Source organism: Poecilia formosa, unplaced genomic scaffold (genome assembly GCF_000485575.1).
Source record: "Poecilia formosa unplaced genomic scaffold, Poecilia_formosa-5.1.2 Scaffold28, whole genome shotgun sequence".
In the NCBI taxonomy this organism is placed as follows: Eukaryota; Metazoa; Chordata; class Actinopteri; order Cyprinodontiformes; family Poeciliidae; genus Poecilia; species Poecilia formosa.
The window spans coordinates 2,214,462-2,230,303 of record NW_006799967.1 but is presented as its reverse complement, the minus strand read 5'-3'; the positions used below and the strand labels follow the sequence as shown (position 1 = coordinate 2,230,303).

The following is a 15,842-nucleotide window of genomic DNA, read 5'->3' as shown; positions in this document are numbered from 1 at the left end:
TCTAAAACACATCGCTTATAGATCATGAAACAGTCAATCGGAAGAGACAAAGGAAACCTCTGGATGATGTCATGTGGTACGCTCGCTGTTCCAAGACTGAAATCAGTGGGGAGAGACCTCCTCATTCTTTCCAGAGTATGACCCAAGGTTTTTGGCTCCTCTAACTGAATCTGCTGTTCCAGCCTTGCTTTCATTCCTGAGCACTCTCTTCAGTTTTCTTGACATCCGAAACCTCAAATTTCCTAAACGAGTCCAAAGGTCGATTACTGATCAAGCATATAGCCTATGGGTTTGCAAAGATCGAGAATGGAGGCCAGATGAGAACTGCAGCATCTGCACAGCTCCACATCGGCCAGGTTCAGGTTACCCCGACAATCACCTCCACGTGAGGTCAAGTGGTCCGCTTGCGTTCCCCCTTGGAGTAAAAGCGGTTACTCCTCAGAATTCTACTGAGGACCCGGTAATGGGCGGTAAAATTATCCCAGGTTTTCTTAGGCACGCGCACTCAGAAACAAGTGAGCAGAGCAATCAGCGGACGCATTTTCTAAATGGACTCTGTCTAACAGACCACTTTCAAACAAGAACAGCACACTTTAGGCCTCAATCTTCACCCCGCGGCTACAAAATACTTCTAAATACTCAACGCTGCACCTTCATAAAGGCAAAAGCACCAATTGGCAGTTTTTTATAGAGCCTAAATACTTAATTTGCAATGACCTCCACCAGCATTGAACCTTTTCACAATTTGCCAGGCTACTACCAATTCATTTTAGTGCCATTCTAGTGACAAGTAAATTACAAAACCAATAGCTGTTCTAAGAAGGCCTTGGAGGTTTGTTAGAGAACATTACAGAGAACAAACATCATCCGTTAGACCAAATAACACACCAGACAGGTCAGGGGTAAAATAGTGAAGAAGTCTAAAGCAGAGTTATGACATGGCGGTGATGGGAAGCGTGGTCTTCGTTCAGCTAACAATAGTCAATAGTTTGCCTCAAAGTATTTTGAGGCCAATTCTGTTCCAGATACGACTGTGTGTTTAGGGTTACGGTCTTGTTGGAAGGTCAACTTCTATCCTAGTTTTAAGTCCATCAATCCTGGCCAGCACATCCATGCTGAGGAAATGCATCACCACACCATGATTCTGCCACTACCTTGTGTCACCATACAGATTGCGTGTTCATTCATACGTTTTACATGCAGCCTTTTATACAGAAATGAAAAAGTTATCCTTATATGTTGTGTCCACCCAACACGACTTGCAAAAAACAGCAAATCTCACTTTCTTATAAAGGTTCAAATTTGCATCAATAAGATTCTCCCACCTGAGCTGTAAAGCTCTGCTGCTCCTCCCGAGCTGCCATCATGTCAGCCTATCTGTCCCATAAAATCCCAGCAAAACACATTCAGGTTTTCGGTTGCAGTGTGAAATAACAGCCTGCTCCCGTAAACACTTTAACACCGATTTAATCATCTTCCACTGGCACTGTCACAAGCGCAGCATTCTTATGTAAGATGCTGAAAAAAAAACACAAAAAAAAACAGAGAACATACAGTGCTTGCAGCAGATAGACGGTCTTTCTGTTGCCACAATAACCTTGTTAGAGACCAAACCACAAACCACCTCAGCGTAAAAGTGCTACTTATCCCCTGACTGCTGTATATCAGAAAAAAGCACAGGCTGCAGTAAAAACCTTGACAAGCGGTTAAATCATGCCGTTCACTGTTACTCAACGGTGTGACAGAGAAGACTTTAACTCCTCTCCCCTCTTTGATTTTTATGGTTGACACAATATTTGAAACAGAGCAAAAAAATATTCTTTCTTTTTTTTATCTGAGGAAACTAACGTTTAATTTGATTTATACTATAAAATCAAAACCATTTGTATGTCAGAGGCTTCATACTCTGCCAATAGTCTACATGGTATCAGACTAAACTACAAAGAGGGAATTGGAGTAATGGGAAAAAAAGCCAGAGCGGCCTGAGGACAATTTGGAAACTATGTGGCATATTTTCCAGTTTTTGAACGCACTGGAGCCTGTCCTGTCTCCCGACTGGCAGACGCACAGCAGGAGTCCTTTAAACATCTCTCCCAAACTATCTGCCGGCTCCCACAGTCGCTGCTGAGCTGTTACCGCAGCGCTGGCTGTTGGCTGGCTGAGATTACACTCTGTTTCTGTGCAACTTCAATTTTGAGTTAAAAATACCATTATTTGGCAAAGACTAAAACAAAGCAAAAGTTAATAAAACACACAAAAAAAGGAGGAAAATTGCTACTGAATAACCATAGCCAACTCAAGTGGACAGCAATTGTATCTGAACTGATGCCTCATTAGTCCTAAAAGTACAAAAAGTATTTGTGTAATGTAAAGATTGTGCTTCCTGTTTCACCCGGTGTCCATATTGTTCCATGAAAACAATTGGCAAAAGTGTTTATCAAACATCAAGAAGACGAAACAAGGCTAGACAGAAAGTTGCGGAGAAGTTTAAAGCATAATTAGATAGTAACATTATCTCCCAATCATTAATCATCTCACAGGTTAATCCAATATTTAAAAGTATGGACAAGGAAACCATTAATCAAAAAGCCCATGGTGACTCCGGAGGAGCTCCACCTCATGTGGAGGACTGTGTATTCCACAGTTGTGTCCCATGTGGAAGAGGCAACAACTAAAGTAAACTGAAAAGTAAAAAAGTTTTTCCAAAACTGTCACTGTCACTCGACTGAAATGAGAAACACTGCTGGTATCAGGAAACTGCACCATCCCCACAGAGAGACATGCTTGTGACAGCCTCATGCAAGCAGATTGCTTTTCTCTAGCAGAGGCAGGGAAGCTAGTGACAAGGTAGAGAAATTATCATTTTGGCAGGGTGTGAGCGCTTGTAGGGACAGTGTTAATGGAGTTAATAGAAATATGGATGGAGCTAAATAAAACACAATCCTGCAGGAAAACATGCTTTGCCTCACTTCCACTGAGGAGTACGGTCCGTTCTGGTGATGTTCCTTACTCTATCTTAAGGTCTGGTGTATTCACGAAAGCGTTTCCACTGGTGGTTAGATCCCCAAACCCAAATGCCTAATGTAGCGTCATGCTAATGTGACAATAAACGTGTTTTATACATTTATCATATAAAACACGATTTGTGTTTTATACGATTGTTGTGAGCCGCGGTGATGTTTTCTTCCTGTCCCTCAAATCAATGGACAGTGTTGCGTGACTCCATTAGCTCCACCGGACCTACAACAGTAGAAGGCCCAGAAATGGTGCGGTACAGGTCAGCTGTGTGGGCTGCTTTTACAATGGAGAAAGACAATGAGGGTAAAGCTCGACACTGAGGCAAGGTTTCACCTTCTGCCAGGATAACGGCCCAAAACATAGAACCAGAGAAACAATGGAATGCCTTCGGTCAAAGCACAGAGTGTTCGAATTATCTAGTTGACCTAAAGTTGGACGCTAACGGACACTCTCCGCCGGCTCTACATCAGACTGAAATTCCATGGCAGAGCTTTGAATAACAGAAAAGACATTTTGACTTTGGTTTTACATCCCACTATACATCAGTGCCGTTGACTGGCGGATGAACTCCAGGGACTGTAGAGGGAGGTGATGTCATAGTGCTTCGGTTCTATCTGCAGTAGCTGAGCAGCAGTGAGGTTAAAGGTCAGCTGGCTCAGCATCAGTCACATCAATCTGTTTCTGTTGGTAATTATTATCGAGGGCCCGAACTTTGTGGACTAATCCCTCTTTAGACAAACGCAACTCTGAAGGGACAAAGACAACACTTGTACTCGCTGTATTTTTGCTGCGCGAGTCCGTCCCTCACAGAGGTCACGCTAAAGTACCCAGCACAAAAGCTGGTTATAGAAAGTATTCAACTCACATAATGTTACATCAGTGTCAACATAATCGCCAAAAGACTTCCTGTCCACCAGTCAGAATACAATAAATCAGACAATATTCTGTTTATTGACTCTATGTGAGCAAAAGGAGCTTTAAAGTATCAGAAGCGTGATTTTGCATGTGAAAAAACTCTGACAGAAATGCTGCAGCTTGTCAAGACGGGAAAACTCCAGCAGATAGCTAACAGAGTGCGATAAGCGACAGGGACATCCAACCAGCACGTTTTGGGAACGGAGCAGAATTACGGGAATCAGAGCTCATTTGTGGACAGTGTGGAACATCAGGCAGCCTAAAATTAAGTGTGATTTGTGATTCTGGGCGCCTGAGTATGAGTGGGTGGCAGAGGTCGGTTGGGTTCTGCGGGCCAAATCTGCACATCTTCAAGAGGATGTGGCTGCCACCACATTCCCTTATTTTATGCTGCATGTAAAGAGGGATGGGCACTGGGGTTGACCACTGTTCAAACCGCAGCCGCAAATGTCTATATGGACGTTAAAATGGACATCATGCTTCGCTTTTATCTGATTTACTAAAAGACGTCAAATCAAAGCACAACTAAAGTTTCAGTGACGTACATAAAGAACACTCCACTTGTAGCCATGCTTCACCAAACAATACAGCCATTCTTCCCCTTACACATTTTTTGTTTTCTGGTCTCACAAATTTATAAATACATTCACCATATAGAGTGGGAAATGAGAGACGACGTATGGCCTACCTCGAAGACTTCTTCATCAAGTATTCTAGTTCCAAACACTATAATTCCTTTGGTATCAATGATGGGGTTGGGGCTTCGAAGCAGCTTCTGGTTGATCTTCTTTTTACAGTCCAGAATGAGGGTGATGGTCTGTTGGTGCACGCTGATTGCCACTCTATGCCACCTGGCAACAAGAGGTGGTGTTAGTTCACACACTTACAGGATAACCCAATGGCGAGGCCCTGAGAGGCCTGTACTGCTTTGAAATTCAAAGGTATGCAGTTATGTTGGCTCAGATGGATACAAGTCATTATGATATATATAAAAAAAATCCAACAAATGCAGAAAATTAAAAATAAAAGGCTGCCATATCTACAGATTGCATACAAATTCAGCTAAAAAATGGGAGTGAATCGAGTCCAATACTAGTATCACAACAGAAAATGACTAAATTCTATCTATCAGATTACCTGATGTAACCATCATATATTTTCGCTGCTGTACACAAAATCTTACACTTCAACCTTATTGAGCTGCTGTTCTTTGCTTCCATTCATAAATAATTTGTGACTGTTCACAGTATTAAGGCTTACTAAGCTGCAGTTGGTGAGGCTAACTAGGCTAACAATGCTAACCGCTAACAGAACTTGTTGAAAGAGGTTTTAAACAATTTTTTCAACAAACACAAAAGTTATTTCCCTTCAGCTCATGAATGATTAATGTCCGAAAGGCTTAATAAGATGAAAAAATTGTGACCGGTCACAGCAGATAGGATTATTAAAATGCAGTTAGTGAAGCTAACAGGGCTAACAATGCTAAAACGTTGTTGAAACCGCTCTAAAAAAGCTTTTCAACAAACACAGAAGTTATTTCACCTCAACTTGTGAATAACTAATGTCTGAAATATTTTCTAAGTCACACTGAAACATGGTCATTATGTTGATTAATGTAGGAACTTTCCATATCACTTTACTGACATTTCACATTGTAGAATGTTGCTAAAACATTTTTGCTCAGTTTTAGCAAAAAAAAAAAAAAAATTACACATGAAAGTATCATTCTGATGCTTAGGTATGTTATTTTCAATCTTGTGAATGTAAATGCAAATGATTTAAGTATCATTTGCATTTACAGTCACAAGTAAATGCAAATGATTTAAGTATCATTTGCATTTACAGTCACAAGAAATAATCTCTAATAATGATAAAAGATAACCCCACATTTGTTGACTGATGCACCTACTTTCCGTCAGCCAGGTTGACTCCTCTGAAGAGCGGGTAGTCCTCTGGGCTGGGTTTGCCTGTTTGGTCCTCGTAGAGGAATACGGGGGATCGGCCCACTTCCAGTCCGAGCTGCTGGATGCCCTGCTCATTGTACACTGACAGCAGGAAGGACTGGCTGCCCTTCTTGGGTTTTACTGTGGCCAAGATGGAGAAATCCTCAGGGAAGGCATCACCTGACAGAACGGGCAGCGAGTTGGACACAAACAGAGACGAGTCAGAGAGTTACGAGCAGCAGGAACGATTCATCGTCGTGAGAGGAATGCAATACACCGTCTGGCTTGAAAAGTCATTGTAGTATCATGTCAGTAGACAGATTTATTGTCATGAGGACAAATAATATTGTTATTGTCACTTAAACAAACGGGGATTGGTTGAAACTGAGAAACTATTAAGGTGGGCTTTGTGCAGCAAAAGGAAACAAGTGCGATGTGAAGAGTGCCAAGAGTGCAACCGGATAGGATTAATCTGAGAGTGGTGGCTGGCAGAACAGAGTCTGTTCAGAGAGGGTTGGGGGAAAAGTGCAAAAGAGAAATACAAAGTGGATCACTTCCAGTACAGCGCAGCGTGAAGAGCGCTAATGACAAAAACATCTGGTCCTGAGAGACTTTGTGAAGCCATCCCTCAAACTCCTCCTCCCCACTTTTTCCCTCCCGTCCCCAAGCCGATGCATCCAGCAGACACGGAGACCCCAAATTATTACAGGAGAGATTCTTAATGACACATTTATTTGGAAATGGAAATACCAACAGCCTATTGGTATGCGATCGCACGAAAGATATGAAAGCGATCTTTTAGCCTCCATCTGCATAGTTCCACTGTGGAGGCTCAACTATTTCCGCAATTCTGCCAAAGTATGGGGCCCACATCTGCCAGACAAATTCTCTCTTAGTAGGGTGCACTCAGGACCGCATGAAAAAACCCTTCAGAAGAGAGAACTGCTTCAACTATGTGGCTTTGTGCTGAAAGACTTCTGATCTTTTAGTTTGAAAAAGATTAAAGTGAAGTGTTGACATGGCCGTTGCCCAGTTGCCATCTCGTCATATGACTTCATCTAGTCATAAAAGTTTAAGTCTTATTTTTTATACCTTGCCACTGTTTAAGACTCTTGTTTGAAGTAGGAAAGGAAGCAGCTCATGAGTTGTATGTGTTGACATAGTAGAAAGAAAGAGTAATTCACTATAAAAGAATTGGATGCACGCTGCACAGTTTTTAAGCAGCTGGTTGGGTTCTGAAGAAACACAACTAAACAACTAATAGTGTAACTAATTAAGTTAAAGCGCAATTTACCTGCTTTTTAACAATTATAAACATTTTTGATCCTCTGCACTTAGACTGATTAAGCCTGAACTGAATCTATAAAACACATTTTAACCTTTATTATAATTGTAAAAACACAAATGAGGATTTTTTTTTTTTGGCATTCGAATAGCTTTGGAATTACTCAAGCATAAAAAAAACACCGGTTAAATTTACCAATTAAACCACAACTGGATTGTTCATTTCTGAGTTCTGAGAGCTGTAATTTTGAAAACCAAAAAATTGTGGATTTTTAGCAACAATCTAGTATTGTGCATTGGCTGTGCTACATTGCTACAAATTCCAGATGCTTCTTATTTAAAAAAAAAAAAAACAGATTAAAGTGATAACTGTTATGTTTAACATAAGCAAAGAGGGCACTCAATCTCTACTAGCAATCTCTCTTGCGGTTTTCCAGGCAAGCAGAACAGAGAGGCTGGGTTTAGGGAAAAGATGTTATTGTAGCACCATCAAAGACTCTTATAAAGCCATCAGTTACAGGCTGGAGACAGGCTTGAAGAATGTTAAAGTGATAGTTATGCACAGTGGAAGAAAAGGTGCCACAGGAAGAGCAGGGTGTGGAAAGCCCAGCTTAGGCTAAGAAAGAGAAGAAAAGCTCCGAGAGCCAAATTTGTACCGGTCACCCTTCGTGCTTCGTTCCTTATCTCTATCATCTCCCTCTTTTTGTCAGCAGCTGGATGTCTGTCTGCCTTCCTGCCTCTTTCCCGTCGTCTCTGTATTAACACTAAGCATCAGATCGCATCATGAGGACAGCACATGCCTTGGCAGCGTCCTCGCTCAGGAATTCTGCTTGGAATCACATGAGAACCGCTGCTGTAATTGACAGACGTTGAACCGCGATGAGAAAGACGGAGCTTTAAAAGAGGAAGACGAGGATGAGACAAAAAGATCTCAAACAAAGTGAAGGGGATGCTTGTCACAGCTAAGCCCTGGGAGGTGAAAAAAAAGGCTTTGCTCAGCAGGTTAAAGTTTAGATCAAACCCGCAGTGCTTCTCCCACAATTGCTGCTACGCACTGCCAGTCAGCTGGCTTGAAGATGGTTTTTCTCAAAGTTACAGAGAACACCTGTTTGGTTGTTTAGATTTAAGATTATGGTATGGGAACCTCTTTTATTTAAGATGACGCTGTTTCAAGCCCAGAGTTTAAAAAAGAGACAAAAAGTAAATTGCAACAAAAACCAAACGTTCTCATTTGGACTCGTGTGAAAATTGGGAGTGTTTTGTACTAATGCCTCATCCTGTCATTTTTTTAAGTACCCGATGCCCTGAAACAACCTCCAACGGGATCAAGACAGTCCAGAAGCACAAAAAACTAAAACTGCAGAATAAAAGAACCACTGTCCTTATACGAAACTTTTTACCAGACACAGATGGAAAAATATTTTTAAAAGCTGATTTTTTTTATTTTTTTATCTTTCTGTAATTTGACTATTTAAGCTACTGCATTGGAGATTGCTCCCTTCTCATTTCATGTGTGTGTGTTTTATGTGTGCTCAGTGTGTGCTGACATGCAGTAGTCCAGTGCCAGATGTCCACAGAGTTTACACTGGCACCACCGCTGCCCGTTCCAGGCCAGAAAAAAGATTAAGAAAAGGCAGAAACCCAGGAAGAGGCACTCACATGGGAGCAATTTGATATTTTCTCTGCGATGGAATAACCAAATTAATTTTCTTGCTAAAACTAAGTGCAATATCTTGGACTTAATGCAGCAAGAATATCTCGTGGTGTGTCTCCTTAAGAGTTGTACCATCAACCCGTGTGTATAAAGGCAGGTAAATGAGGTAGACCTGCATCCTGTAATTTGATTATTCAGTCTCACTTGTGAACAAATCTGTTTTCATGTAAGACACATCAGCTTTCCAGCAACCCCCGACTCTGGAGGAGAGACTTCGAATTGTAAGCACTCTGAAAGGGAATACCGACTCACCTAATTTTACGCAAATTGATAATTTAATCAGTTAAAACAACCTGAGCCAAAGTTTATCTTGACAGCATGCATAGTGAGGAGGAGGAGGATGAGTAAGGTAAACAAAACTGAAATCACACTGTCAGAGAACTACAGCGATCAGAAGCACCCGGGGATCGTTCTCAAGGTGCGCCAATACCTGAGATTGGCACACGTTTTGTTTTACACTACTGTAGCTAACTGTAGTGGAAAAAAATCCCACATTATCAAATAATCCAAATATCCTGTTTGAGCTAGAAGTCAACTGACTGACGTTTTGTATTATAATTAGTTTTAGACTGCATGAAAATGAACCTGAAGCTCACAAAAGAACTGAACTGTGTTTTAAAGGACGCTTCCCACGACAACGTGGCCTAAACTAAGCGCAAAATAGAGAGCACCTTACCTCATAGGCAAACATGAAAGTCATTATTTCTATTTCAACATCATAGTTTTATTGAAAATGCAGCATCTGGCTACATCTTCTCTTTTGGCAATGAAAGAACCCACTTCCAGTTTCTTAATAATCCCATTAGCACCACATCTTAATGTCCTCCTAAGACCTTTTCCTGCATTATACATAAAGGATAATCAGTTATATGTCTGCCATAGTGAGTCTGAATAGTAATTGTATAATAATTAGCTGCAGCTGCAACAGATCTTTGCAGTATTGAGGTTGCGGCAATTGATATTATGATAACAAAAAGTTTTAGGAATATCTATGTCATTACTCCTACAATGATCAGTAACTTATATTTCCTGATAGTGTATATATTTTTCAAACCTTTCGATAACAAATGTCATGCTACACCCAAAATCCGGTGTAGCACAACTATCACTGTCCAAAACCTTCCACTACCCTACACTACAATAAAACACATTGTGCTTCCCCAATGATTTAAATCAAATACTGCGCAGTCTTACTCAAGATATAAACTATAAATAAGCAGTTCTGAATTGATCTGTTTTCGAGCCTTAGCTTTACAATTTACTATTTTGTCCCAAAATATCAATTTAATGGATACCAGCAGCATCACGTTATGATTCCTAACAATTCGATGACTCAATCCTACTGTTTTCGGTCCTAATTTATGATTTATGGGACTATCTTTCAAAAATAGTTCAGACCAAATCTGAACATGCTAAATTACCCTTCATTTGATTCAAAGAAAAGGCAAAGCAGCTGTTCGTTGGCTGTCATCCATTCTCTCCAGGCGGTTCCTCTTTTTTTTTTCTTTTTTTGCCACTTATGATTGAAGTAATAAAGGTAAGAAAGGTCTCCAGTGTTTTAAGAGCCTCGGTGATTTTAGATGATTCATCTCTTCCACATGTTTGCCTAATGATTGCATGTCTGCACTTGCTCTTTTCCAACACATCATCGCAGTCTGTCTGTGGTTACTGGGTCACGGCTTGGTGTGTTCCCAATCAAAGCTGGTTTTTATTTTATCATCCGAACAAAAGCAGGATGTTTGCATGTCTTCATTTTCTTTGTTTGTTTGGTTTTTTTTTTGCAAGAATTTTATTTGTAACCTTTCAGAGTGAGAGGATATTATGCAGATTATTAAAGCAAACAGTACTCCGAGCCAGAGTAATAACTAGCGAAGGAAGGGGGGAGGAGAGGGGGTAATAATGGATAAAATGATGTCAGAAGTTTAGCTGCCTTCTGGAATATATTAGCAAACATTCTCGTAAGAAAGAGGCGAGACAGGGGCCACATCACAAACACAGACACTAGATTTTAAATCCTGCAAGCTACAGACAGCTAGTTAGTCTGTTTGCACCTGAAGACTATGAGGTGCCTGGTTAAAACCCCTCTCCACATGGTTTGTTTTATGTGGACTGTTATTTCGGATCTTCCAAAGCAGCACATGTGTAATTATAGCAATGTGTGTCTAAACAAAGACCCATAAGGGGCTCCACTGTCATAGAGCATCAAAGTGAAAAAGGCATTTGTTTGATTGGAGAGCATGTAAAGGCACGCATGCCGCAGAAGCCTCATGGCTCAACGTTAAGCCCGGAGAAAGAGTCGGTTGCGAATCAAAGGGCCAGCTTAGCCCCTGACAGAGCCGTGACCGGGGATGTCTTCCAGCGGTCCGAGCTTTTATCGGAGCTGGGCTCAGCCTATAACCGCAGCGGCTCCTCAGAGTTTGGCAAAGTCTGGCTAGATGGAAATGAGATAAAAACAGAAGAGGTGGGGAGGAAAAAAGAAAAAAAAAAACAACACCGCGAGGCAGAGGGAGTCTTGGAGAAATGATAGGGAGGAGAAATTATGATGCTTGAGGGGGTAAAAGGCAGGCGAAGGGGAAAAGGGAGGAGAGAAAGGAAAGTAAGTCTGCAGAGCGCCCCACAGCAGCCAGCGCTAAGCCACGTCAGCACGGCAGAACAAGGCAAAAGTGGAACCCCCACTCCCCTCAGCCGCCCACCCATTTCCCTCTCTCCTCTCGCCCTCCCCTGCTTTCACTGCTTTCCCACTGTCCGGACTCCTCCTACAACATGGAATATTAGAGGAGCGGGATCCGATTCATCCGCTGTCGGATTTCTAGGGAAAAGAAATCCATTACCTTCCAATAAAAAAAGACAGCAGGGTTTACAATCAAATGCAGGATTTAAGTTAATTGGACAAATTTACGTGAATTAAACTAATAACAGATTGTTATATAAATGGTGGAGAGATTTTAGAAAGGTTTTGGCCTAAAGTAGATTGAAGTGGCTTGCAAACATTTCTAGCTTAACTGGCCCTGATCAGTGACAGGATTCATACTGACTGACCAGGACATGTTGGCTGTGTTTTAGACATTTGATCACTGAGGTAAGGATCTACTGAGTCTATAAGGAGTTCACACAAAAACTGATGTTTACAGCTAGTACTGCTAACCACACCTACTGTATGGCAGTAATCAAACTAATATAAGATGTTACAACCAGTTTAATATGTCAGCTCTGTAATCGTCTTGTTTTTATTTGATAAAATCCAGTTTAACTGCAGTGCTGTGTAACACCGACTGCTCTCTTTTTGAATGAAATGAGGTGACGCCGCCCTCATTTTGGCTCAATATAAATAATTATTCTTCTCAACAGAGAAGTGCCTTACGACTCTTGTATAGTCAAAGTAAATGAAAGAATTGCTAAAACAATCGACAGAACCAAAACAAAAACAACAAAAAAACAAAGTTAAGTGAGCTATAATCTGTTTTTGTAAAGGAATACAGGTGCTGCAACTAATATTATTATTATTATTATTATTATTATTATTATTATTTTTATTATTATTGCCTGTGTGCGCTGTGCTTTGACTGAGACACTCACCTGGGTAAAGCTGTTTGGTGGGGGCACTGAGCTGGGCATCTTTGGATACTTTGTACGCCACATCGGGTCCTTGTGTCGACCTCCGATGTGAGCAGAAACCCGTTGTTTTTGTAACACCCTCAGGTAAATTGTGAAAATCTAAAATCTTCAAGAGGTCTGCTGGTTCCGCTGCGAAGAAGAAAACAGACAGAAGAAAAAGATGTTAAGGGTTTATCATGCAGTATTTATCACATTGCTTATTCAGAGCCTTACAGTAGTTTTACGGGGCCTTAAACAGAATTTGGGCAAACTAATACCTCCTTTCGATTAAACATATTCATACTTCTATTACAAGCATAGCTTACGACACAAAAAAAAGTTTAATCAGAAAACAGTTTCATTCTATAACTGACTGCATAACTGTTTCTTATTTTCCACAAAAAGTATTTCAAATGAGTTGGAAGCAAATACAGGGGGTAAGGAAGCTCGCTAGCTGCTCGGTTTGCGTACACTTTGGGCTGACACCAGAGTCAATGCGTTCCAAAAATACCTGCATCTAAACTGAAGTGAAATTATATGTATTTCTTTCACCATTCTTTATTTCCAGTGTCCCGCTGACTCAGGCAAGAGTTGGTTGCTCAGCAGAACAATTCACATTTGGGAAAATGTATGTTTTCCCATTTAGGCACAAAGCAGAGATGTGCCCATTTATAGATTCCTATGATAATGGGTTGAAGCCGCACAGAGAAACCCACGCTTCCAACCATTTCACTTGCAAAGTCCACCGCTTGCCTCTCTCCGACCACAACCGTGCAATTAGCACACTCTCGACCCGGTTGCCTTGGCTGTGACCGGGCCACCGCAGGAGTTTGCTGGGTCAGAACAATGTGACATGGAGATTGACCCTGCACCGCAACCGTCATGTGCCAAAACCGCCCAGGACAAACAGCTGTTCGTGCAGCCAGAAGCAACACGATGACATACACCAGTAGCAAGTTTGTCTTCTTCCTAAGTAGAGATATGTGCAGGTCATCAGGAGGAACTTGGACAAACCTCACAGTTAGGAAACATCTTTAAAAGAAGACAAGTGGAAATTTCTGATAACTTGTGCCACAAATTCAAACTTAAACAGAAACAAAAGCGAAAGAATGTAGCGTTCATATTAACTTTCAAAAGCGCACGCAATCCTGACGTTTTGGGACCAAGATGGATGTTTTTCCACCTTTAACGTTACACTTATCCTGCAAATTTCCACTGAAAATGTTGTTAAAGCTTGACCATCAACATTCCACATCATAATACCTGCAAAAGATCTCCAAATCTATCAATTTAATGTCTTCACACCTTAATCCATTGCTTCGATTGGAAACAAAAGTTGCAACATTTTGTTACATTTTCAGTTGATGCAGTTCACTTTCACACCGAACTGCATCAAACAAACCGAATCCTTAAAAAAAAACTTTCCCATCTCGCCTGTGGTGGCGCTGCACCAAGAACTAATGAAGGAAACAGCACAAAAACCTCAGAAGAAGACACAAGCGTAACATCCTTCTACAAGAAATGTTAACAAAAATGGCAACAGATTAGAGCAGGTATCGAATTTCACTTGCATTTCTCCTACCAGCTCTAGACTCTTCTCTCTTGTTTTGGCCGTATTTACCCAGAATGCCCTGCACTATAGTCTGCTTCCTGCTTTTGGAGTTTGGCAATTTGGTGTTTGATTGCACATTCACACCTCCGTAAACGAATCAAACTTTCTAGGCAAACAAACTAGGGTTGGATTAAAGCGGACTAAACAGGGCTGGTGTGAACACACCCTAAGAACATCTTCTGTCCTCTGCCCTCTCCAAATCAAATACATCTTCTGTCAGATTTAGATATGGACTTCGGCTCAACTTTTTTGTAGAAGTTGACAAAAACCCCAGTTCCATCAGAAGAAAAATAAACCCAATGCATGATGTTGCCACTACCATGTTTCACAGTGGACATGGGATTCTTCTTCCCTTTGGAAGTAAATATTTCTGTCCTGTGATGCTACTTCTTACTTTAGGTAGAACAGGAACAGAGCCAGGAGTTTGTGGAAACTGTTGTAGCTCCTTCAGTGTCACTCCAGTCCTCTTAAAAACCTCCATGACTATTTCCCATCCTGTGTTTATGTCCATTTTTGATAAAAAAAAAAAAAAAAAAAAAAAAATCTACGATGTTAGATATGAAATCAAGAATGCTGTAATTATGCCGCAAAGTTCCCACAAAAGCATTAGTTTGGAAACGGGTTTGCAAACGCATGCAGCCATGTTATCGCAGCGTTTTATTTTCTACACTTTCTCAAATGCGACATCCTAGCCGACCATAGCGACAAGGTGAAACTGCAAAAGGCACAAACTGTTCAAAAAGTCAACTTGTAACAGAAACAACCACTTAAAACTAAATAGGCCACTAAAAACGTCAAATGATGAACGAGCACATTTCAGCTGAGCTTCAAAGTCGCCCGGGGAGACCTGTAACAACCTCCAGCTGGATGCAGTTATGAGTGACTAACATGCAGCAGAAATCAATTAAAAAAACATCCTCAAACAGAGGTTTCCATTGAAAAACAGTTAAGCTGCACATGTTTTCCTACAGCTGTGCAGTGGCGTAAATAAACTTCTTTACACACCTCCCGAAGCCTGTTCACATTTTCCACTCTGTCAAACCAAATGAAGAGTTTTATGCACATCTTTCCCAAAAAAAAACCCCAGCAAAACTGGAAAATCAAGGAAGTCGTTTTTGCTGGGAACAGAAATGTAGAATGAAAACAATTTGATCTGAACTTAATAAGTATTTTTCTAAATCAGATCCCAACAATGCTTTGGAGGTAATGATAGGCACAAGAACAGGCATTTGTGATGGCAACTCACCTAACCAAATGAAGCACCCCACCCTCCAATTTAAAAGCTCACCTACCTCTCTGCCTCTGTGCTGCACAAGGTGCCAATAACCGCACTCCTGTCTGGGAATCCGACACAGTGACACCGCTTTTGAGCAGAAGAAGGGTCTAAACAGAGAGACCAATTTATCTGTCATCAGCTCTCAATGAACAGAGGGATAGAAAACCACCCAGCAGCCACAAAATGTCCATCATCCACCATGAAAGGGGTGTCTGATTAAGCGAGGCTAACTCTCAGACCTCCGCAGCGCAGTAATAAAGGCGCATGTTACACTGTTATCTGATGGGAAGCATTCCCTCATCCATCCATCATTATTCGGTTTGTGCACATGAGCAGTGTTTGTGTTTAGAAGCTTATTCACGTGACTCAGTTCCAGACGCATCATGTAGCATTTCTGTGAAGTTCTGAGCATTTGAGGTGCCACAATCCAGCAGGGACAAATGCAGAAAAAACATCACCCGCATAAAGATGCTACATTTCAATAAA

General features: G+C 41.2%; 1 protein-coding gene across 2 annotated transcripts in view; it reads right to left on the bottom strand.

The window, feature by feature from the left end:
* Nucleotides 1–15,842, bottom strand: part of col5a1 (procollagen, type V, alpha 1) — a 94,885-nt gene that overhangs the window by 61,226 nt on the left and 17,817 nt on the right. For both annotated transcript variants that reach the window (XM_007548907.2, XM_016669889.1), the window contains exons 2-4: nucleotides 12,451–12,618; nucleotides 5,843–6,056; nucleotides 4,622–4,784 (exon numbers count right to left, since the gene is read on the bottom strand). In XM_007548907.2, coding sequence (XP_007548969.1) covers nucleotides 4,622–4,784; nucleotides 5,843–6,056; nucleotides 12,451–12,618 — 545 coding nt within the window. The remainder of the gene's footprint in view (nucleotides 1–4,621; nucleotides 4,785–5,842; nucleotides 6,057–12,450; nucleotides 12,619–15,842) is intronic.